The 24849-nt window shown below is 39.8% G+C and overlaps 1 protein-coding gene across 8 annotated transcripts in view; it reads right to left on the reverse strand.

The window, feature by feature from the left end:
* The window catches only part of LOC121906631 (dedicator of cytokinesis protein 9-like), an 83191-nt gene that overhangs the window by 8062 nt on the left and 50280 nt on the right, over positions 1–24849 (reverse strand). For 4 of the 8 annotated variants that reach the window (XM_042425579.1, XM_042425577.1, XM_042425583.1 and 1 more), the window contains exons 6-41: positions 23324–23419; positions 22574–22708; positions 19790–19964; positions 18820–18872; positions 17940–18014; positions 17692–17832; positions 17038–17250; positions 16793–16915; positions 16322–16404; positions 15594–15716; positions 15255–15334; positions 14938–15125; positions 14693–14758; positions 14506–14598; positions 14271–14394; positions 13995–14113; positions 13658–13744; positions 13404–13493; positions 12023–12138; positions 11239–11308; positions 11030–11155; positions 10856–10927; positions 9274–9420; positions 9096–9179; positions 8822–8933; positions 7404–7582; positions 7184–7300; positions 6216–6327; positions 6000–6133; positions 4339–4453; positions 4127–4193; positions 3979–4026; positions 2629–2765; positions 1496–1611; positions 1276–1413; positions 1000–1182 (exon numbers count right to left, since the gene is read on the reverse strand). In XM_042425579.1, the coding sequence (XP_042281513.1) occupies positions 1000–1182; positions 1276–1413; positions 1496–1611; positions 2629–2765; positions 3979–4026; positions 4127–4193; positions 4339–4453; positions 6000–6133; positions 6216–6327; positions 7184–7300; positions 7404–7582; positions 8822–8933; positions 9096–9179; positions 9274–9420; positions 10856–10927; positions 11030–11155; positions 11239–11308; positions 12023–12138; positions 13404–13493; positions 13658–13744; positions 13995–14113; positions 14271–14394; positions 14506–14598; positions 14693–14758; positions 14938–15125; positions 15255–15334; positions 15594–15716; positions 16322–16404; positions 16793–16915; positions 17038–17250; positions 17692–17832; positions 17940–18014; positions 18820–18872; positions 19790–19964; positions 22574–22708; positions 23324–23419 (4137 nt within the window). Of the gene's footprint in view, positions 1–999; positions 1183–1275; positions 1414–1495; positions 1612–2266; positions 2311–2628; positions 2766–3978; positions 4027–4126; positions 4194–4338; positions 4454–5999; positions 6134–6215; positions 6328–6763; positions 6817–7183; positions 7301–7403; positions 7583–8821; positions 8934–9095; positions 9180–9273; positions 9421–10855; positions 10928–11029; positions 11156–11238; positions 11309–12022; positions 12139–13403; positions 13494–13657; positions 13745–13994; positions 14114–14270; positions 14395–14505; positions 14599–14692; positions 14759–14937; positions 15126–15254; positions 15335–15593; positions 15717–16321; positions 16405–16792; positions 16916–17037; positions 17251–17691; positions 17833–17939; positions 18015–18819; positions 18873–19789; positions 19965–22573; positions 22709–23323; positions 23420–24849 lie in introns of those variants that run through there. The other 4 variants (XM_042425581.1, XM_042425580.1, XM_042425584.1 and 1 more) reach the window with 2 other exon arrangements.

Raw genomic sequence — 24849 nt, forward strand, 5'->3', positions numbered from 1 at the left:
TGTTTATTTCTTTTGTTTTGTTGACATTGGCTTTATTTCCTGGTTTTTTAGTGTCCCACAATGTCATATGTGTGAATATTATAATACAATTGCTTATTAAACCTCAGTATGTAGAAAAGTACAAGCCACATATTTCATGTTTTATATGTTGTACTTTAAGGGCCTTGCATGAACCATGTATGACCTTTTTGTTTGCCAAAAAGTCGTTCGGGGACAAAGAAAAGTATGTTATTCTACACAGTGACATTTGGTGAATAAGATCCTCACATTCACCATTTTGGAGACTTGCAACAAACATATGTGTGCAAGTGTGCGTATACACTTATTTGAGATTTGGGAGCAGCAGCACTGTGAGAAATGTAGAGCTGCAACTATTAGATGATTAGTTGATCAAAAGAAAATTAATCTACAACTATTTTGATAATTGATTAATTGTTAAAGTCAATTTTCAAGCTAAATACTAAACTTTCAATTTTTCTCTCAGCTTCTCAAATGTGAAAATGTTCTGCCTTTCCTTGTCTTACATTATAGTAAATTGAATATATTTAAGTTTTATACTGTTGATAAGACAAAACAAGACATCTGATGAAATCATCTTGAGCCCACGGAAAATATATCAAGCATTTTTTGCAGTTTTCTGAAGTTTTATAGACCAAACGATTCATCTTGAAGATAACTGACAGATTAATCAATAATAAAAATAATGGTTAGTTGCAGCCCTAGAGAAAAGAACTGTAAACACCAATCACAGATATGAGCATATGAAGATCTATCGTTTTTAACCACATCTTACAGCTGGTGTTTCCGAGACCCCAAACCAATTGCCTAATTTTCTGTACTATTTGATTTCTGAAACATGTTTATAACCAATTCTCATAAAATTAGGAAAATTCATGAGGCATCAAGGTGATAAAACCATGTTTTTGAGCTGTTAAAGGGGTCCATGCATTAGGGTTAACTAATGTGTGGACACATTAGATCCACAGAAGATTATCCTACCTGTAAGTGCGTCCGAACAAATGACTTGCGACCTGTGTAGTCAAAGTTGCTCTTCATGAGAAAGTAGAGCAGATGGGCTGCATCGCTGCGGATGCAGCTCAGCTTGGAGTTACAACACTTCAAGATCTCGTAGCAGAACGCAGCACACATGTCAGCACGGCCTTCAAAAAATGTGCAGGGAAACTGCAGGGTGAAAAATACAGAAAGCTTGTCAGCTACAATGATCGGCCAGGATAAACAGAGTATTATTAGGCAGGGATCCAATGTCCTTCACACCTTATAGATGAAGGTGCGCAGTGAAGTGAAGACCTGCTTGAGGGCCGTTTCTGACTGATTGATCCTCAGAAAACATAGGTGGACTTCAAAAACTTTCTTCATGAGTGGACTGTGGCCGTGGTCGGAGCACAGCTGTGTCTGTGGGGAAAGAACGTATCATCTTAGAAACGGACAGAATCAGATTCAGCATTACAGACTGATATTATATCATATATGTTACCTTGAAACCCATGATGAAGATACTGAGGGTGTCCAGGACAGTCAGGCACACTTCAGTAGCAATGTTGGCCTCCAGCAGCGACTGATTTAACACGTCTGCCTCCGAGTGACTGTAGGCTAAAGACGACACAACAGGAAGCTGTAGCTTTTTCACATATCATATCATATCATATCATATGTCAAAATATCTTAAAATGTAAGACCAAAGTGTTAAAGACAAAGATGTTGCTTGAAGAATGAGAAATTTCATTAGGTTGAAAAGAAGTTTCATTCCAAACTCAGACAAAAAACACTTTAAAATGTACAGAATCTTTCATTAAATGAGTGGTAACATAAATTAACACAAATTCAGTTTACTAATTGTAGCATTAATTTTGTTTTTAAATGCCAAAAGACAAATTTAAAAGGTATACTATTCAGGATTTGTTGGTTGGTGTTTGTTAAGTATACCTTTAAAGCAGCATTTTTTTTTTTTCCAAAATGTGTTTATTCAATTTAGAATTTTCCATTTAACAAACAGGAGAGAGATAAAAGCAGAACAGATACATAAACTGCATCTTTACAAAAGGCAGAACTTTGGAATGAAAGCCTTCATATTTTACATGAATTACGTTTTTCAGAGAATGAAATGCAAAATAAAGTTAAAAGTATATGAGCTGGTCAGAAGGACTAGAAGCTAATGCTCAGTTAAAAACAGGCATGCTCTTAATTCAACAAATGAACGGAGCCAATAACAGTCTGCAAACTGCCTGCCAACCTGATACATTCTTACCATGGTCTACAGATATTCCAAGAATACTTGAAATCTTTCTTACACTGAAAACACAAAGAAACTTTGTTAAATGATGCCATTTAACAGAATTACCACATAGTTGTAGCTTAAGCCCTTTAGGTAAAATCGGCGTGATTCTACAAAAAGCTACCGTGGCCCAATTCAATTTAATTTGCTGTTGTCTTCTGGAGCATTTTCTGCTTGACGGTGGGCTGGGTTTAAACAGAGAATGATGAGGAAGAGGATGATGTTGATAATGTTGAAAAGCATGAGGAGTCAGACTATACAGGATGAGGCGGAGGAGGACGGGGCTCCTCTGGTAGAGGATGTTTGATGAAAGGTACAGTATATGGGGCACTTACTGTGGTTAAAAGTGTAAGAGTTATCCAGGCTGCTGAGCTGCTGTAAGCGGGCATGCATCATTCCCGCCCTGTTACGGGACACAGGCAGAGTCTGAGACTTCCGCTCATGTGCTACGGGTCCTGCCCCATCCTGGTTCCTGATGAGGAAACAGGAAAATGTTAGATGAGTAGCTGATTACCGGCAAAGCCAGAGTTAGTGAAGCAGGTTAGGATGAGAAATACTCCACTTTACACGCTTGAGTGGTGTAAAGATCACTCAAATATCCTGGAAGCCAAATGATTGAAAGATAATGTATCTTATAGGATTTTGAAGGTATCACAATACAGAAATATCACACTGAGAAGACTGGAAAATGTGATATTTGAAAATTTTGGGGTGAATTTGCACATACACCTACTGTATCTATGTAGTAGTAAAGTCATGGTGTAGATTGCATGTTTGGCATGCAGGTTAAAGAGCAGAAATAGCAGCATTAGAGCGGCGAGTTACAGCTTAAGCCATGCATGTAATATAATGAGAGAAGCGGATGCTATTGGTGTAGTTGTGTCACAGCACTGCAGCTTTTATGAGGTGAGAAGATATCATGCATTAGTTTGAGAAAGTCAATTCCACCTTTAGTCTTACCCAAGCAGGAGAGGGCAGGAGCCAGGTTTTTATTTCATTATATTAAACTTGCCAGCATTTGAGTGAACAGAGATAGAAACAGTGGTGGGAGGTTAGAGAGAGTGAACACCCAAAGCCCTCTGGGAGTCAAGGCCAGAGCTGCCACATACTGGAGAGAGGACTGGATGTGTGTTTTGATACGTTTTAATTACTTGTCAAATAATTATGCTGAACATACAGTCACATCCTTCAACAATCACAAACAGTAGCTTTACACTCAATCAGTAACTATGTCCTGGTGTGAAGTTTAACAGGCAATAATGTACAATGGAAAAATTATTTTTTGATAGCATCATAAGAGCTGGTCAAACTAGACAAAGACAACAACAAGAACAATGTTGACATTGATTTTGTTTGCAATTACTATACATGCACCTTCACATATTGTACTTGTCAACGTGGAACTAAAATCTCATTTTTAATTTTTAGCAGGCTTTTTTTCATGCAGCAGTTTGGTTTTTTTTTATTTTTTTAAATTCCTGTCATAGTAAATATATTAGATTGTTATTAACTTCATATTACTGGAGATTTTATGTATTTCACACAAATATTAAGGATTTCACAGAATTCCTTAATATTAACTTTTCAAAAAAGACTCATTTAGAAGTCTGAAATTCTCGATCACTTTACACTGTAAAACCTAAGAAATCATTTCAGATAATAATCACTGACACTGAAAACATTACCTTGCGATGTATCTCTTTCCCATGTATCTGAACTGATGGAGGCAGACTCTGAGAAGAAAAGTAAGTGGAAAATCAGTCACCGTAAACTTTTCTATGTGACTTATAATGTCAATCAGGATGTTCTTGATAACAGTCTAAGATGTCTTACTCGACTAGAGTGAAGAAGTCCATTAGCTCAGCAGATGAAGCCTTGTTCCAGTATGTGAACAGAGCATCTGAGAGAGACAGAGATTGACATTGAAGAGACAAATTCAGTTTGTTGTATTGTTGACATGTAAGTTAATACAGTGCCTGAGACAAACATAGTTAGAGATATTCAGACAGGACAGGAGAAAGATGGAGAAAACAGAGAGATCCTACCCTCAGACATGCTTTTGAGCACATGCAAGAAGCACATGAGGAGGCTCTTGATCTCTGCCTGGTCCAGTTTATCACATCGCAGCGGGGTACTGCCCAGGGTTGAGGCAGGCTGGTTCTGAGGGACAAAGAGGCTGGTCAGGCGCACACAGATAAATATATAATCCTGGCAAGGCTCTTGGCCCTCTTAAGTTCCCTTTGCTGCCTCACGATAAACCACAGTGCCATTTACAGAAACTATTGTCAGTTAATATTCAGTCAATCAAAAAGACAAAGGATATGTACCAAAGTAATTTCAAAATCTACAGGATTTTCTTGTAAAGTTTTGACTTGGTTTTGTGGTCACAGTTCAAAGTCTAAACTATGGAGTCTTGGTCTGTGTCATAGACTCTATTGCATTAAAGAAAGTAGTAAAAACTATTTGTAGAGTTCTCTGAAAGCCTGGCAATACAGTGGTAAAGCTATACTAGTGGAGTCATTCACTCAAATGTTGCAGGGCTCTATGTCTTGTGGGAAAACTGCAATTGGACATCAAACACCATTTCTCCCTGCTGAGGCAGAGAGCAGGGAGAAAACATAACCAAAGCGGTGGAGCAACAGCTCTACCACAGCAAGGGGTTGGCAATATACCAAGCACGTTCCTTTGCCAGCAGTTAGTCTAGATCATGAAACTGGCTGGGGATGACTTCATGGAAAGCATGAGGCTATGGCTTTGGCTTCTTAAAGGGCAATTTGGAGAATGGAGAACTTCAAGGCTAAAGTTAGTTGTCCTGAAAAAGTAGACAAAAACTGTGAAGTCTGCACTTTCTAAAAAGAGTCGGAACTAAAATAGAATTATTTGGAGGTTGATAATAGTTTCAATTACTTAGTGGTGTCCTCCATTTCCCAGTATTTTCCCAATACAGTATGCTGTTACACACATTTTGATAAAAGCCACCACACATCACAAATGAAAGCAGCTCCACTAAAAGCTGAAATAAACAACAGCACTGTGAAAACGCTGCTCCTCTTTCTTTTCACTAGGTAAAGTCCAATCCTTTTCCCAGATTTAGCCTGAGGCTATCAATCAGAGCAAAAATTGTCACAGCACACAATAGAGAAAGTGGAAAATGAGAAATCCCTATAGCATGCATGCTTATCAACATCTGGTAAAGGAGCAGAGATGAAAAAAGCCCCTGTGGTACAGCAGGTCTGCTCCTTGGCACCAGAGAATCATCTGGCAAAGAAAGGGCTTAGGGTTTAGGACAAACACTCTCACACACAGTTTCACATTCCCAGATGGGACACTGCTAGGGGGGAGGACGACTGTGTGAGGGAAGGTGGCGTTTTGTACTTGAAGTGAAATGGTGGGCTGCAGGTCCCTCTCTGGCACACAGGGCACAGAGAGGAGGGAGAAGTCCATCGTGACGCGCTTGGTGCGCACGGAGAGCACGGACTCCTCAGTCTCCGCAAAGAAGCGCAGGACATTGACGGAGTGTCTCCGTACAAACTTCTCCGTCTGCCAGCCGTACAGGTGAAGTGTGAGGGAGTTAATGGTACAAGTTAACAAGGAGTGACTTTCTGTGGCACTTTTGGCATTAAAAGGGGATTTCTGATGGGGGCTTTCACAGTGAAATGGATGTTCTATGCATGTCACAGATCTTGCAGCACTTTCTGAGATGTACCTTGTCCAGAGAGTTGCCCTTGTCGTTGTGCCTCTCAGGCAGGCTATTGCCAGAGTCCGTGCTGATGAGGGACCCGCGAGAGTCTGCGTGGCGCACAGAGTTAATGTTGGGGGTGGATGTCGTGTGAGGTGACGCTGTAAGAAATAGAAGTTTTATATCAATATAAAAACTAAAACTTTTTTCTTGATGTTTTCCACCATCATTTTTTCCACTCACCTGTGCCAGAGATGACTCCGAAAACATCTTTGTGCAAACTGGTGTCCAAAAAGGTGCTGGACCTCGGTGGTGTCATCAATGCGTTGGTAAGGAGCGAATCTTCTCTGCCATTCTGAGGGGAAACAGTGCAAGACTTTAATGGCCACAGACATATGATCTTATCAGAAGCCACTGGGGGCTCCTTTGTGTGTTAGGTGAAGGTGTTTTGAGGGGTCTCTATATCACCTGCTTTAAACTCTTGGCATTGGTTAACAAAAATTAGCAGATTGAAACTTTTGAAGTATTTTTTTTAGTAATTCAGTGTGGAATGCTTTGACATGAGGGATCTATATCACTGTTTAAACCCTGAACATGCTGAATATGGAAAAAATAGGTATGATGTAGCTGGAAAATCAAACAGTTTTTTAGATACATGGAGTCCATTTTTATCTCTCTTGAGTGTTTTTTTTACTGTTCGTTAATATCTGTCTCTTTAAAAGAACTGAATATACTGTTTTGCCCTAAATGTATATATGTATAGGTGTATATTTACATTTTTCACTGCTTACATGGTCATTTTTGTGATGCTGCCTGAACCCAGTTTATACCTATCCAGGTACTACTGTGAAATGGAAAATAATTATCCACAGATTAAATTATGATAAACACATACATGGGGTGATTTGGTGATACATTGCACAGAAAAGACAATGAGCCTGTGTGTTAAATGAAACAATGTGATATACAGGATAACTTGTAGCTTGATAAATTATCAGCTAAGACTGCTGCAGCAGCCTTTTTCCTCCTTTTTTACTTGTCTTTTTATTTCATTGGTATGTTTTCCTTTTTTTATGTATTGTATATTAATTTTTCTAAGGTGTTGATTGGTACAGTGGGTATGGTTAGAAGGTAGGGTTGTGTTATGCTCTGTGGTTTTCTTGGTTTGCGAAATTAAATATTCAAATAAAGCCACTAGGTGGCATCCTTACATTGTTGGAGTGGTTGACGGTGAACGGAGACACTTCCTTCACATTCAGTCTGTTGACATTCTCTTGAAGCAGACCAAACAAGGGCAAGTACAGCGTGGCCAACCGGGCTTGCTGGCTCTGAAAAACAAATAAATCACTCAGCAGACTGTCTCACACAAAAGATCAGACACTGAAGTGAATTGGAAAAAGCAAGAGACAGAGGTGGGAGGGTGCTGCTTACCTTGGAGGTGTAGCGGTCATCAAATGTGTGCTTCATCATCAGGTTCTTCAGCACCTGGATGGATATCTGACGAATCTCCCTGAACTCCTGCAGAGCTGCACTGACCTCCCTGAGGAGCAGCCCGACCAGGAAGTGGTTCTTACAGAAGTCATCTGTCAGCGAGTAATCCAGCTGGAGATCTGAGAAAGAGGACGATGAAGAGATTAGGACTGGCAGGCAGAAATAAGCGAAGCATATGAAAGGAGATGGAACCACACAACAGCAAGCAAAGAGAGTCATTTTTCTAATTTAATATAAATCTGACACAATGAAGTTATAAACAAGAAAAACATGAAAGCTTGGAAGGCACAGATTGTAGCCAACGTTAAAAGCTGGCGAGCAATGCAAATATGTTCCTTGCTGACAAATGATTCTTGTTGATTTTCATCTAATCATCTATATGAGGAAAAACCAGACATACACACAGACTCAGACTTTCATGTTTGAAAGATTCAGGTTGTGTGACTGAGCTGCTGTTCTACATCACCAGAGATTATTGTGGACAAAAAAGGATTAAAGCTTGTGATTGAACAGAGGCAGCTGTTCACAGATGGTTTCCAATAGCATTAAAGACAAGTTAAGAAATCACACACACACAAATGCTTCACCAAAATGAGAATTAAAATGCATTTATCTACTTGCATTTTTTTTAAAAACCCACATTCAAATGCAAGCTTTAAAAAGACATCTGATTTCTTAAGTGACATAAAATAAATTGCTCCTGGAATTATTCTCATCACTCCAAACCACTTCAAGACAGGGAAAATATTCTTGCAATTATAATCACCCACATCTCTACAAAGAGCCAGTTTTAAATATATGACTACAAATGATTTGCTGTATTATCTGTCAGGATTTGAAATAGAAAAAACATTCCACATCAGCCGGTTTGCAACAAAGTTGGAAGACAGATTTCTGAGGGAATTTTCAACGTTCCAGTCATGGCTGAATGATTCGATCCAAGTCGATCCAGTCAAGCAACAATCCTTGCACCTACCTGGAGTATTACATGGAGATAATAAATCTAATTGACAAAAGAAACAAGGAACACAAAGAAGAAACAAAATACATTCTGTAAAACCAAAGAGTGCTACAACAAAAGAAAGTATATTTAATATTACTTAATTAAACTTCTTGTATTATAAGTGTGTAGTGTAACCCAATAAAACAGACTCATTTTGTTGTTGTAAAACTAACATTGGACACAATCCATTAAATCTATTATGTTTGGAACCGTTTTGTTAGTGTTGGCTTTGTACAGCCGAGCAATTTGGTTTGATTTCAGTATTCTACTTTAACACAAGCAGTATAATCAAACTGGAGTGAGCTATCATTAGGCTTGACTCTTTACCAGGAGATACATTTTATGATCTTCTCACCTTGAAATCTCAGTATCCTTCCCTTTCCAAATGGCATGGGCAGGTTTAAGGGGACGTAGTGCTCGTGGTTGCACACAACACGCAGGAACTCAAACTTGAACTCGAACAGTGTCTGCAGTTAGAAACAACAGAAACCAATAAACAAACTCTCACAAACACGACTTTGACCAAAACATGTGGTATCTGGAGCAAAGCCTGACATCCTCCATTACTGTTCAAATAAACTGACACAAACAAGCTGTTCAATTTGTTTCTAAAATGTTGATACTGTTACCTTTGGGTCTCCAGGCATAAAACTGTTGATATAGTTGTTGATCTGCTTGAACACAAATCCTCTATCCATCAGGTTGAAACAGCGCTACAGAATGAAGGAGGGGGAATGCATTATTTATAGTACAAGAAATAAATCAATATTAACATTTAAAGAAGTGACAGTAACTGTGGATCCTGACCTTGATGAAGACTGCCAGGCTGTGGTTGGCGTTCCTGGCGGCATCCAAGTTGTCTTTGTATTTCTGAGTGATGTGTGGCATCATCATGTTGACCAGAGTCTCCACGGTGTGATGGAAGGACGCTGAGAAACGCTGATTCCTGGACAGCTGAAGGGGACATTTAGGATGTTGGTACAAATGTAGCAACATAATGCATCCCATTTTAAAGGATAAGTCAATTTCTTATTGTCAAAAATCCCTGAAAAGACCAAAACCATTAATTAACTGATCCTACAAAGAGGTATAGTCTCTGTGGTCAAAGCCTGATACAGCTTATTTTTCTGTGTCATAGAGCTCCATTATTGTCCAAAAAGTATTAAAAAACACATCAATGTGCCACACTGTTGCATTCATGAACCCCACAAACACTGTCCTGTTGCCATAAATACATAATATAGAGCACCAAATGTGTATTAATCTGCAGATGAAAGTAGTCCTCAACAAATGGACTACTCCTCTTTGGATAGTGTTTGCTAAAAACTACAGTGCCCAGCTCATGTTTTTTGAAAATAAAAATATGTATTTATTACCTACTTTTAAATATTTAAGTCTTAAAAACCTGCATTAACTGATTTTTTTTAGCCACTTGGGGGCAGTGGAAACAAGTTGTGAACACAACACTGACATGTCATCACCTTTTAGTTGATATGGTGAACTTGTTGGCAAACAGTTGCTTATTTACACATCCAGCAGTTATGGAGCAACATTATCATTGATTTGGGGTCATGTTTCTGTCCACCTGGTGAATCCAAGTCAAACATTTGCTCTCTGTTAGCTCTTTTTTTAAGCTTTATAAACTTCTGGGGGAAATATCTGGCTTTTTAGCTGCTTAACAGTACAGTTCAGTAGGTTTTTAGAGCTTTTTCACTGAAAACAGCTGCACGCTGCTGCCAAAAACACTATGAGGGCAGAGAGAGTGAATCAAAGCAGTAAGACAATACTAAACAATGAGCTGAAACTCACTATAAAGCTGCAGAGTTGGTTGATAATCAGTTTTGTAATTGTTGGTTCATCACCACATGCGACACCTCTGACATTACACATTGTCATTTGATACATTGGTATAATAAAAATAGATGATAGCAGCTTGTAGGAATGATTGGGCTTGGGGCTGTGTGTCACAGACAGGGTAAGGAAGTTGGAAAATATAGATGGACTAACACATTGTTGGTTTTGGTGTTTTCACAAGATTTGTGGTCAATAACAAAAAATGTAGAGTAATGTCAGCCTCATCTTTCACTGATACGTCACAGAGCAGGGTTGCTCTGTTCTCAGACTGTTATGACCAACTCTTGTAGATCTTGCTTCCAGATTATGCCAGTGGAGGTTAAACACAGGGATGTGGTTGGTTATGGGGTATGAACAAATGCAGTCAATTAAACTGCACAGCAGTGTAGGACAGACTGTGGATACATGATACTTTGACTGTGGTACTGTGGCTGTCCACAAGACTTGGCATGTTGTAAACTACAGTGAAGAACCGAAGCTGTAATAAAGCAGACACAAGCAGACACCTCTGAGTGTAATGTTGAGGCAGACTTACCCTCACTTTACAGCTTTCAATCAAGTACTGAGCCATGGACTTGACTAAGGCTTCAAAGAAATACCAGGAGTACTGCAGGGCAAACAGACATCAATCAGAGAACAATAAAGAGGAAATTCGTGTAAGATATAATTATACACTGTATAGTCCTTCAAAAAAGTACAAATATGTAACCTTGAGTAGCTTGTTACTCGTGAGAAAATCAGTGGAAGGCTTCAGGATCGCAGTCATGGTTTTAGCCAACTCTTCATGCACTGTTCGGGTGGTGGAGGATGTGTATGGCTCAGTCTTGAATACAAACTGTATCAGAGAGCCATGTCAATCCTCCAGTACAAACATCAAATACAGACAGTCGGTTGTGATATGCGGCATGGGAATTTTACCTTCACATATGATCTCAGGTAGTGCTCCAATCCCTCCTCATGGCACTGGGCAACAATGTGGATCATGACTCTAAAGTGCAAACAATGGAAAAGGAAAAGATGTGTGAGGAAATGGATCTGAGCAGGGCTGAGGCAGCTGGAGGCTTCATTTATTGACACATACATTTCAGTGCTAATAGTCCTTTACAAGTTAAATTTTTAATAAGTTCACATTTTTTCAAGTCTATCTTAATGTTGAAAGTGTTATTGGTTGCTGTAATCATTCCTCCTGTCCATACTGGCCATGAAGACATCCCTTCCTAAAGCAATTCCAATGTATGAGATGGGGGGGATCTTATAAAAGTTAAGCTTTTTAGTACAAAATTTCCTTCTTGGCTTACAGTACTATTCTCCACTGCAGCTCAGCAAGGAAACAACGTGTGGGGAAACACAAAGAGGAGACTTTGCAATAAAAAGACTAACTTTGGAAGATACCCACTGGACTTGTCTAACACAATCTGCTAAAGCCTTATATTAGCTTCAGGTGGACAATGGATTTTGCCCCTTACATTGTACACATTACATTGCATTATGAATGGATTTCTTCACATCCAATACAGAGAAGACTAATTATAGAGAATCCAAAACTCATTTCTTGTGGGCAGTCCTTGAAAATCTTCTCACTTTGATTTCATGGTACACATCAAAAGCTTTCTATACATTTCTATTGTACACATAAACAATGAAAGTTTGATATTTCCAATCCTGCTGGTGTCCAGTCAAAGAAGGTGTCAGGAATGCTTGCCTGGTGACGTTGACTGCCACGTCCTCTTGGGTGACACTGGTTAGCACCCTAAACAGCTGATTCAGGGTGGTGGGCAGGAACTTGATCATCACATGACTCTCCATGGCATGCAGACTCTGACAGAACAATCAAAGAAGTATATTTGGGTTGAGTTCAATTGCATAACTCTTCATACATACTAAGGGGAATTCTCAAAAAAAAAACAATGTGGTCGTCTTCCTTCCCCACTTTAACAAAGAGCACAGAAGGCTAATGCTCATGCAGAATAATGTGTGAGGAACCTAATCCAATAACAACAACAGGAGAACATGAGTGAACAACCCTGTGCTAATCAGCCACACCTTATGCCTCAGTGCCTGGAACATGGCAGAGTTTGGGTACTGGTGCATCTCTGCCTGTGCACAGGAAACTAACACAAACCCTGCCAAGTCATTTGGCGAGCTGCCATTCGGCATGGCTGACCTGCTGTTTGACCCTCTGGCTATTGTTTGTGTGCACTGCTGTGTTTACATTAGACCCCAAGAGATGCATTGGTCCAAGTGTTGCTTTCCATGTCAATGTCCACCAGGGGAGATGTGAACTGAGATTCCCATGGACTAGAATAAGAGAGCGAGTAGGGGGAAGAGTGATAATTGAACTACCAGCACTACAGAAAAAAACAGCTAGACAGACATACGGACACAACGAACACAACGAACACTTTAGGAAAAGAAGCGTCAGCGAGGGGCTGACGTGTGGCAGATAACGTTGAACAGATTTACTGGTATCAATAAAATCTTTGGCGACAAATAAATTCTTTATAAACGGTGAAGCACAAATTGTCATGAAATATGTGCGGTTGGGAAGCTACAGCACAAAATAGAAGATCAAAACACATTAATCTCCATGTGATTCACCACAAATCAAGTGTGACTCTCTGTGGTTTCATGGCGAGTATGAGTTAGATCATAAGTTGATACAGAGAGGCAAAAGTGTAAAAACACATCTGATCTTTCCCCTCAGTTAACAAAAAAATTGTAAAAAATGTCATCCTGTTCAGACATAATTCCCAATCCTCTATTTATGTACAGTTATTTATGTAGAGCATGTGCACACAGTTTTACAGCATAAGCCAGAAATGAAGAAGTATGTCAACACTGTGGATTATGGGTTAAATACAACTCAGTGTAAGATTAACAGTCTCTTTCTGGCATGCGTTGCCAATTCTAATCAATAAATTATCCTAGAAATGAACAATATCAAGCAAATGAATATTATTCCAATAAAAAAATAGAAAAAGAGCATTTTTAGTGTTTACCGGGATGTGTATCAGCTATTAGAAATTCTAGTTAACTGTATCAGTATCTCTACTCTAAAAATCCTTCATGTTTTTATACTTTACCTTCAGGTATTTGACCAGTTCTCCTCCTGATACCTGGGCTGCAGATGCTGTGCTCTGACAGTGATGAAAGAAATTGTGCAAATGTTGATCCTGAAACACAAAGAAGGTCAGATTGCAGGAGATATTCTATGAAGCTTTGTTGTAAGGAAATCACAGCAGAAGTTCAGACATTACATTAAAAAAATGTCATAAGATGCAGATAAATCAGGTGTCTAACCAGACTCACAGTTTGCTAAAAAAAGAAAAAAACTAACCTGAGTGTAGACAGTGGACACAAGGTGAGCAGACACCTTGAATAAAGGCTTTCCTCCATCCACCCATTTGACCTCAGGACCTGAATGCTGCAATAAATAAAACAATCCTTTGCTCAATAACTAATAGTATTCTGCAGTATTCCATACCATTATGTAAATAGACAACTGCAGTAGATTTTCATATTCCACTAATAGAGACACATTTTTGATATTGTAGCTTGTGGCTTGGCATCTCCAATAGTATGAATATAAATCAGCTTTGCAGACATGAAAGGCTGAAAAAGAAAGTACAGCACTTGAACTCTGAGTAGGTGAGGTGAATGAGGTTGTGCTCTACCTTGCTGGCACCCTCCTGACAGCTGAGGTATCCAGCCGGCAGGTTGGCAGCCACAGGGATTTGAATCTCATTTATGATCACCCGGCCATCCTTCAGCAAGGGGAGCCAGGCGTAACCCACTGAGAGCAGAGGCAGAACAGAAGATACTCAGCTAGCAGCCTCACACTTCATGCCAGTAACAACAATAACACATGGAAGATCTCAAAACAGCAAATACAGATACTGTAATTTTAACAAAATCATTGTTCTGCAGATTCAGTTTTTGCAGTGTGTTACCTTGCATCTCAACCAGGTCTCTCTTTTTTGTGCTGGCCTTGCTGTTGCTGTCACAGCTGACATGGTAGAAAGTGAAGAGCAAATGGTGCTTCTCATGGAGCTGTGTTGGAAGCTCAATCTTAAACTAAGGCATAAGAGCACAAATAAGTATTTAATCATTGACTAATTCATACATTTGTTACTGACTCATATGTGCGGTTCTCATTGCTGAGGCTTTTGAAGAAATTTGTCTTACCTCATCGTAGAATTCGGGGTTGTGCTGGTGATGTAACACTGCAGCAAAGGCATTTTTGGTAAACAAGGGTCCTCCAGGTCGGCCATAGATGCACTGCGGAATGATAACAATAGCTGGTTAGTTCCTGTGACAGGTGGGGCTGTCCTTTGGGGATTCGGAAGCACTTCCAGGAAACATTTGAGTTTACCTTCAGCGAAACAGCCTCTTCCTCGTCTGAGTCCTTAAACTCAATGCAGACAGCTATGTTTCTAGCCTGCAGACAGACACAACGAGCAAAATTAATCCAGTTAGCCACACAATGAGAGAAACAAGGGGTCTCTACTTAAACAAGTTGGCGTAGAATCTGTCTAGTTACGATATTTCAATTTCATAATTTCATAATTTCTGCTACCGCGCCAATAAACCAGAATGTATGGTAAAAGTTGGTGATACCTTTGCAAATGACTTCTGGCTGTCATACTTCAAGTGCTTCGGGTAGATGTAGAGGTGATTGTTGTAGATTGTGAAAGGCTGAGAACATTTGGCTATGCACGGCACAAACTCCTCCACTTCAAAGAAGATGTTGGTCTTCTCGCTCACATCGAACTGCTTCACAGGAATGTAGGATGAGGTAACACAATCTATATACAGAAGCAGGAGGGAGGGGAACCAAAATAAACAGCCCGGCAGACAATGTGACCCATCTGGTCTGCGCAGGAAAAGATTTCGTTTCTCATGTTGGACGCATGGAGTGAATTTAGAGGGCTTACTTGTCAAGTCAGGAGCTACATTGTCAATGGTAACATCGAGGTTTCCTAGGATTACAGGCAGCTTGGCCATCTTCTCTGGCCTGAGGAAAGGAAAATAAACTCGAGTTAAGTCTTTGCTATCATCAACCATAAATTGAATATAAAAACAGGCGGGCAGCTGAGAATTGAAAAGAAACAAATGGTATATTATCACATTTACAGATGTTATTATTTTATTATATTATTTTCAATTGTAACCCGCATTTTCCAAAGTACAAACTATAGGCACATATTTTCCTTTCCAGTGCATCTGTGAAATTACTCAGATACATTTATAATACTCAGAGAAGCATTACTAACTTTCTGAAGTCAGCCAGCAGTTTGAGCATGTCGTCATTGGACAGCTTGTTGCTGTCCTGTCTGTACAGAGCCGAGAAACGAGCACTTTTGTCAAGCGTCCCTGAAGCATCTTTGAACAGTGGCCTGCAACGGAGAAAAGTAGAGTCAGGAACATTTCTCTTGTCCTGCACACACACCTACAAGTGTGTTTGTATGAGCAAAAGTACTTGAATGTTGATGTTTCATTTGACAAAGGAAGAATATCTACGGTCTACAGGCTGCAACTAATAACAATTATTTTGTCAATTCTTTTTTCATTTCTCATTTTTCTTATTTTTCGTAAGATGTTAGAAATTAGTAAAACATGCCCATCACAGTTTCTTAGAGCCCAAGGAGATGTCTTCAATTGCTTTTTTTGTCTAGCCAACACTTAAAAACCCAAAAGTATTAAATGAATGCTCAAATGAAACAGAAAAGCAGCAAATTTTAACATTTGAGAAACTGGAACCAGTCAAATTCTTTGCATTTTAGCTTGATAATTGACTTAAACAATCATCTGATTATCAAAACTGTTAGCGATTAACTTACTGTCAATAAACTAATCAATTGTTTTCTGAAAGACCGCAACATATACTGTAGCCCTAGTAGAAAGTAAACATATGTTTCTGGTGAAAAACTGGGCGTAACTCTGATTACATACAGACAGAAAATAAACATTCAAATCTTCTTTATCAAAAGAGATAAAGTACCTCGCTGCCCAGGCAAAAGGCATCCTGTACTGGCCTAACCGGTTACAAGCCAGCTTGGCATTTTTCAGGACCTTCTGTGCCACCTGGTGGAAAACAGGAACAGTGATTTGCATTTCACCACTTGCAGCACTGTAACATATTCAGCATGCTGCCAGTCTCAACACAAGACACACAAAAGTCTTGATAACACACACACAAACACACTCTTTCTTCAACCATGTGCAAATACATTTCACATTTTTCTCCTCGCCTGAATCACATTACTGCCCACCACGGTCCCTTCAGGGTGCACAACCACAGTTGTTCAGCCAAAGTCAATGCTTGTGCTGAGTGTCTGTGTGACGGGTCAGTACTTAAAACAGGGATGATTATCTGTGCATAATGTGGGATGATCTGGTGGAATCTGCTGAGTGTGGGCTTACACACTGCCTTGTGAGGAGGCTGGTGAGAAGTTCGTGTGTGGGTCAGTACCTTGGTGGAGTCTGAACTCTTCATGTATGGCTCGGCACAGTGGTTGATTCCTCCCTGAAGCACCTTCTCAATGCGAGCCACCAGGAAGATATCTGGGTGGGGGCATGTTACTGAGAACACTCCCTGTACGATGGGAGTGATGATGGATATGTTAGAACAGATCGAAAATGTATTAGTAGATTTAAATATGAAACTAAAGCCACATTTTCTACTGTTTTGTATTATTAAGTTTTCTTTATTTTCACCTGTCTGGGGTACTGCAAGGCTGTTTCTGGCACGCCGTGGACCAATCGTTGCCCCTCAGAATGGACGTCCCCACCACCGTTAATATACTGACTGTTGTTACTGGGCACCATGCCCCTGACAGACGGGTGGTTGAGGTCAACGTGGAAGTCAGAGGAGATCTTTCTGCCATTTTGGATGTCGAACAGTGACAGGGTGACATAAAATGGTTCCACCTGGAGAAGGAGCAGAGTAATAATTCTGTATTAAACACATGCTGATGCTTATTTACAGTTTTGCATTTTTCTTTCATATTTTATCAACCAGTCTGCATAATCAGGATACAGTGGTTACGGTGTGACGCACTGCTGGTAGCTATTTCAATAAAATTTCAGTGGAGGGAGCTGGATGTGCGTGTCAGGTCAGTGTCTCTTTGGAGAGTCTTTAACAGACAGTTTCTGCTGGGAGGGACAGCAGGACATCAGACTCCATTATACAGATTGTTTGCCATTATTGTGCCTGTAGTCTGGTTGCTATGCCAACAGAAGACCTTCAGTGGATCAAATAATGAGTCCATCCGGCCGCTATAACAAACCATCTCATCCGTCTTTAGTCAGGCGGATAATGATATTTCTGTCATTTAGTGCCTATTGTGGCTAGAAAAAGATCAGTCTTACGTTTGTTGTTGGTCCTTCTTCGTTCTCGGCCACACAGCTTTGCAGATTAAATGAGAGGTCGTTGCAGTTTACCATGACGCGCTTGCCGAACTTCTCCTCAAACTGCTTCACATCCGGTTCTATTCCTGAGAAATCTAGTTTCTAAAGACAATACAAAGGAAGCTATTACATTTCATTAAGGAGTGTTATGTTGGATCTTATTACCACATGGGAATAAGTGAACTTCAACGCGCTTTACACTCAGTTACCTGTGTGTCAGGGTCAAGGGTGAACAGCTTCAATCTGGTCTCGTTCCTCATCCTGGATTCGATATCTCTTGTGCTCTGAGGACAGGAAAGCATTTCCTAAATCGATTGAAACCACAAACTCTCTGAAATTCCAGAAGCACCGTCTGAGAGATTTTCAGTCTGTTGGTTTTATCGTTAGCACATTTTTTGTGATTCGGACCAATCTGGAAATTAGGCTTCATATTTTACAAGCTGATCACGTTGGGCAGACAGGCTCAAGCGTGAGAGTCAGGTGGCACAAAAATATATTTCAATGCATTTCATTGCTGTAACCTGTCAAGATGTTTTCCAGCTAACTGTTTCCATGCACATATGGCTTAACTATTGCCTGTAGCTTAGCGTCATACCAGTGTGAAGAGTTTTATTCTAAAGCACTAAATGTCAATTTAAGCCTGTAAGTCATCAGTCAGCATATCATTTAATAACGCAGATGTTTCTATCCACAAAACTCTATAATATTCTTCATGTGGGGGTACTTATGTGAACAGTCATAATGTCATAGCAAGTGCCTGCTTTTTTGAAGCCATGATGTTTAATTTCCATTGTAGAGAAAATCCAAATAACATTATGGGTGGAAAAGTCTGAAGAGATTATCACATGACAAGATGTCTGTGTTTAACGTCAGATCAAACCTACAAAAACAAATGAATGGCTGAGAAATTAGGTGTGTAACCAGTAACTCCTACATCTAAATTTAAGCCACATGTTTGCGGCAAAAGAGGCCTTCTTTCCTTCTTTCCTCTTCCTTTTGACTTCAGTGAGGAACCAGAGATTTAATGGTGCAACTCCGTGTGATGATGTCTCGAATGTATGAGCATCTAGCTGAGAAAGCAGGACCTACCTGAAAGCTGTCCATACTGCCAGAGGAACTGTCTGACTTTCCAAGATCATCATCTAGAAAAAAAGAACAAAACAAAACAAGAAATAAACGGATGCAGGCCAAAGATGTCGATGATAAAAATAACCCCCTTGTGTAAAAAAAACCCTCCTTAATCTCTTACTGATATGTAAAGTTCAGAACAATAATTCAGCCGCACAAGAATCAGTTAGGATTGAGTGGGAGATATTACAAGTCTCAATGGCATATTTTAAGAAAGCTCAGAGATCTCCTCAAGCAGAATTGTTTTTTTCTCATGCACAGTGTGATTAATAAAAGCCGGGGAGTTAGGAAGATTAGTGAAGCATTTTGTGCAGAGGCATTCATTTCATTCATTCGCTTTCTTCCATGGCTAAGCTTCCTATGAGACAGGAGGTGGGTATTAAAAGTCTGGGTGGTCCAGTATCACATCGCCACAGACTACATGTATATAAAACCAGGAAAAAGTTTAGAAGTGAGGCTCGTGAATGGTGGTGTGAATGAACAGCGTCTCATTTAAAAACATCCTCAGGTAGATACAGTATGCCAGAGTAAATATGCTGATGATGACTGTATGCTGATGAGTGGTTTTACTTGATTCTTAGCTGAGGACATTTTTATCTTAGGAACTTTGCACTAACTATTGACTTAATACTGAGAAGTTTATTACTAATAAGAATTTCATACATTTCATATGTCTGCATCAGTTGTCTGGACTGTCTCTGATTCTTTTAAGAAGGAAAACATTTTTATTTTTCATAAATTTTGGCCAATGTGTCTATGTGAAAGTTGCTCTTGTCTGACATTTCAGTCTGCAAAAAGCACTTCATAATTAAATCCTGGATATTTTTACAGGACTTTGAGAAGCATAAACTCCTCAAGAACTTGGCAAATATTTTGAGAGGACACAAAATAATATTCCCTTTCATATTTGTGTTCCTTCAGGTGCACACACCATCATGAATGTCTCCATTCCTCTTCTCCTGCATGGCGATCTCAAAACTACTGTGCAAGATCTTGTTGAGCGTGTTGATCCAATCCTCCATCTCCCCTTCACTGTCCGAAGCCAGCAGGTAGGTGCTCTTGTCCTGCATCTTCAGCTCAAAAGCAAACCTCCTAACCTTGTTGTTCTGCAGGTTAGATAAGAGCACAAAGGAGAGAACAAAGGGAGAAAAAAAACATATGAATTTTATAAAAAGGTTATCTAAAATTAGAGAGCCAAGCTCAGAAGAGTACAAAACAAAAAGTCAGAAGAGAGATTTTTGTTTTTGAAAAGTGGGGTCCCATGTTTGCCAAGTATGTTGGTATCTGATATTGAATGATTGATTGACTAAGAGTTTTTAACATTTAAATACCAAATACTCAACTGTGGACATGGCAGAGCTGAAGGAATGTTTCATCTCACTCTCCAAAGCTAACAGCTAACCACTGCCAGCTCACCAGACGGCAGTTGATGCTTATTTCTATGATTTAAATCATAGCTCGCTTCACTTAAATCTTATCTTCACTATCATCCCTAAGTATTATTCTCTCTGAACCTGCAAAAACATTGAGAGTTTGTAAAAAAAACCAAATGTTTTGAGTCACAAAATACTGAACTAAAAATGACACTATTTAGCTACAAAAATTTTCAAAACGTGAGTCACTGTTTTGGAAAGACGTATAATTTAACTGCTGCACAAAGCAGATGGATGGGGTGAGTTAGGGAGGGACGGAGTATTTCCATCTGCGCAACAAAGCCTCCAGACCTGCCAGGACGGCAGCAGAGACTCTCTGAAGTAAGACGGTGCTGTTGAGGGGAGTCAACAGAAAATGAGCTGGATCCGCAGAGCCGAACAATAACCTCCAAACAGCCAGGAAGAGTGATGTCACGGTCCCATTTGGGCTTTAGCGTTACTCTATTACAGCTCATTCAGTATAACCTATAACTGCTGATTCAGCTGCAGTTTGTCCATGACACACATCTGCTGCTGTGACCGTGCTGAGGTCAGTCGCTTATATAGCTCAATAAAATGTCCAACAAGTATTTCTTTAGAGGTATAGAGAAGTCATCTCGTTATTGTGAGAAGTTGGTGGATTGTTATGTTGTTGTTATCGCTGTAGTTTGCCTAAAATGTTGAAACAGTAGAGTGGGAGTGATGGGAGGGAGAGCCATTATCTGCAGGCTAGCTAAGTAAACATGGAGATGGGTGTTTAAGACAGAAATAAAACTGGAGTCTTGACAAACAGACTTAATCATTTAATTGGCAGGAGGAACTGTACACATCCCCAGAGAATTTAAGATTATTTTCACAATATTATCAGTATCTGTATTCCTACTTTAGACAGCAGGTTAGTATGTGAGAAATGCTTTGTATGTTTGAATATACAATATGTTGGCATTTTAACAAAGCGCAGGAGCAGCTTGAGGCTCAGTATGATGTCACTCCACACGCCATTACAGCTGCAGAGTTAAACATCTGCAGTTCCACACAGACCAAATACTGCTGGTTGAGTTTAGGTTATATTATGTCTATAACTTCAACTGAGCAGAAAACACATAACTATAGTGTATGTGTTGTAAAAGAGGCTGTGCAATGCTGTTGAGTAGCATTAGTGCCAATTAGCAATAGGCTAATCACCAAGTACAGGCTGTGTACTTTAATTAGCAAACCAGGCTCATAGTAAGTGTATAATCAACTAAATCACCTTCACCAAGAGCATCTCCTTAATTGGATGTTTTTTCCAGTTGAAGCAGTAGAAGAATGGGACATAACACTGAAGTGGCTTATTTAAAAACATCAAACTGTGGGACAGGATTTTTATATTTAAATAAGTTGAAGTATGTAAGAAAAAATTTTGTGGCATTTAGTTAAAAATGTTGAAAATATTATGGCACAGAAAACTGACAACAGCTTGTATCTCTCATTTGACTGATCTGAACCTAGAGGTACATTCTTCACTCTGTCCACCACTTAGGAATGTGACAGAGCGAAGGTCTGTGTTTGGAAACAGGGTGGTGCGGAGGTTCGGAGGAACTCAGGGGACGGCATGGATACCATAACCTGCACTGATAAAGCCTCCAAACATCTTAAAGCATTCAAATACCAAATGCACCCCTTCTCCTCCAACAATCTCCCCCTCCACATGATAGGAATCAGGCAGTCCTGGCGAAACACTCAACCTTCCTTCTCATAACACATTCCACAATAAATATCTGATTAATGCCAGCTGGGCGCCTCCTCAGTCGAATCAGGTCCTTTCCATCTATTGAGATGATAGACAGATGATAATGCACCCAGTGAGTCTTGGCCTACATTCAGATGGCATTGATTGTGAGGCAGTGCACCGAAGTGAGACCTCAGCATTCACCTTGTTTCACCAGCTGAGAGTCAGCAATAAAGCGTGACCCTGGGGAAGAGAGAGCTCAAGTTTCAGGGAAATGGACAGGAGAGATACCTTTCAGCAGCAGTCCACTATTGTTAAAGCAATTTGTTTGAACGTTTTCCAGTTATATTTTATGTTTTAAGCCTGCAAGATGGAAAATACATTTAGAGAAACAAGAATTGTGCGGAGGAAGTTGCTATGGCTGCATTCTCAGTTTACTCCTAGTAAATGACATTTTAATTTCCATTGAGGACCTGGTTACACCCTGTACTACTAAGGCGCCAGTAGGGATATCCCGTTTGGCACAAGGGTCACCGTAGTTTAACAATCACTGCCTTCGTGCCAGAGATGATTGGAATATATTAGAGCGTACCTGAACAACACCCATACAAGAGTCCAAGAAAATGGTTCCTTTGGGCTCTTTGGAGATCTTCTCATCCTTGTAGAAGTTTAAATTGTAAGAGCCGTCACCCAGCTGGGTCAGATGGAAATATCTCCTCTTGAACGACTGAAACAATAAGAAGAAATAACATTATGCCTTTCAGTTATTAGAAAAGACAATGCAACATTTTGGTAACAATAATTTCAAGTAGTGTGCACCCTTAGTATTATATAAGATCAGGCTCCAAGTAATAAGAAGCGACATGTATTCATGTAAGATTTTACTTGTCTGTAAAAAGGCAATAACTAAAAAACAGGTGGACAGAGTCATGGTAATACAGTACATTTGGACACACTTTCTCATTCAAGAGAATGGGAGTTGTGCGTCGAAAGTTTTGGCTGGTACTGTATTTCTGATGGAAAAACAGACTTTTCCCATGACGATGAAGGAGATCACCATTGCAAAGAACAAGAGTGCTGTCGTATTAAGGACAAGGACAATATGGACATGAAGGCAACTGAGTACGGAATATGTACCCCACTTGCTTCCCCTGTCTTGTTAATGTTTTTACTTTTTATAAAATATCTTTAAATTATTCTGGATAATAGTGAAAAAATTAGGACCCTGACACCTGAAAATTTTATGCTTACTTCATACTATAACTACATACACAATATACAAACAATATACTATGCAGTTTTTGTAATTTGCGAAATAATGTGGCTATTCCCACTGTCTCACCCTCATGGTAACGCTGATGGCACTGTTCATATTGCCTTTATAGAGCCAGCCATGTTTGGTGATCCCGCCTTTCTGGGATCCTAGGGAGGCCGTGTCCTGCAGGAGACAAAAAGACACAGTCACGCTGCACCCATTGCAAGGAAAGAAATCTTAGTCATGTAGTTGACTATTGAATTTCGTGTTGAAACAAGTTATAATATTTTAAAATGGAGCAAATGACTCTATAAATCCCCCTAAAAATGGTTTCAATTGTCCAAAATAAACAGATATGCAGAGAAAACTTACTTTACTTAAAGAAGACTCATCAGTAGGAGCATCATATCATAATATCATATCACCAATACTCACTGTATAACACACTCTACCAAAGAATTGGCTTACTGTGCTGAAAACCTTTGATCTTGTGGTTTGATGACACAAAGCCCAACATGATGTAGGTCTGTCTCAGTCCAAACAAGCAGGCAGAAGAACATTAAACAAACTATGACTGTGAACTCAAATAAATATCTTGATTTTCACAGCAGATCCATGACACACGGACCCGATCGTCTCACACTTGTAAGGCGGGGTAGCATGAGATCACGTCCTGCGCTGGCAGAGATTACATGTGACAAAACACAAAGCTACCAAGATCCACCGGCTATAATGATCTGTCAAAATAAACCTATTAGAAGGGTAATGAAAAGGGAGGAGATGGGGACAAACTACACAACCATGCCCTGATTTAGATCATCCTGCATTGACATAAGATGTGTCATTTACATCTTAGACTCCTGACTTTGAAAAACTATAGTGAGGAGTTGTGTACCTGACACTTTCACACACTGAAAAGAGTAAATGGCCTTTCAAGATGTCATTATTCTGATCCAGCTTCTTCTTCTTCTTTCTCCTTTTTCAGTCTCATAAAGCAAACAAGGATTTTTAAAAAGTGCTGGCAGGAATTATAATATCTTTAATGTGCCTCATGGAGTAATCTGAAAAGCATCTGGGAAGGTTTGGTGCCTGCTTCTCCGCATCAAAGTCTAGACAACATTCACCAGTCCCCAGAGGGGCATACAAATCCATATAAATCCACCAATTTGCTCCAGAAAACTCTGTCAAGGACAGATAAGAAAGTGCCAACCAAACAGTTGAATCAAAGTCAAATAAAGGGAAGACGAACCAAATCACACAACCAATGTTAGAAGTGCTCCAAAACACACAATTGTAAAAATAATTTATTATTTAAATCTGATTTATTTGGGGGGATTTTGGTGGGGAAGAGTTCAAATCCTTTTCTTTCATCTGCACAAGCAACCTCCCTGTTTGGGAAACAAATCTTGGCATGACTGTGGAGGGATGAGGGCCAGAGAAAGAGAGAGGCAAGAGTTGAATCAGGGGTTATTTGGATCTTGTCAACGGCTGTGTGGAGGTCCTGCTCCTCCTGCCCTGTCAGAGGTAAGGCTGACTGTGAGGTAGAACAGGATAGACCCTGACCTATGACGACCTGGCAGAGTTTCACACTTTCAAGTATGCACTTCCCTCAG

The sequence above is a fragment of the Thunnus maccoyii genome, chromosome 11, assembly GCF_910596095.1.
Source record: "Thunnus maccoyii chromosome 11, fThuMac1.1, whole genome shotgun sequence".
Classification (NCBI taxonomy): domain Eukaryota; kingdom Metazoa; phylum Chordata; class Actinopteri; order Scombriformes; family Scombridae; genus Thunnus; species Thunnus maccoyii.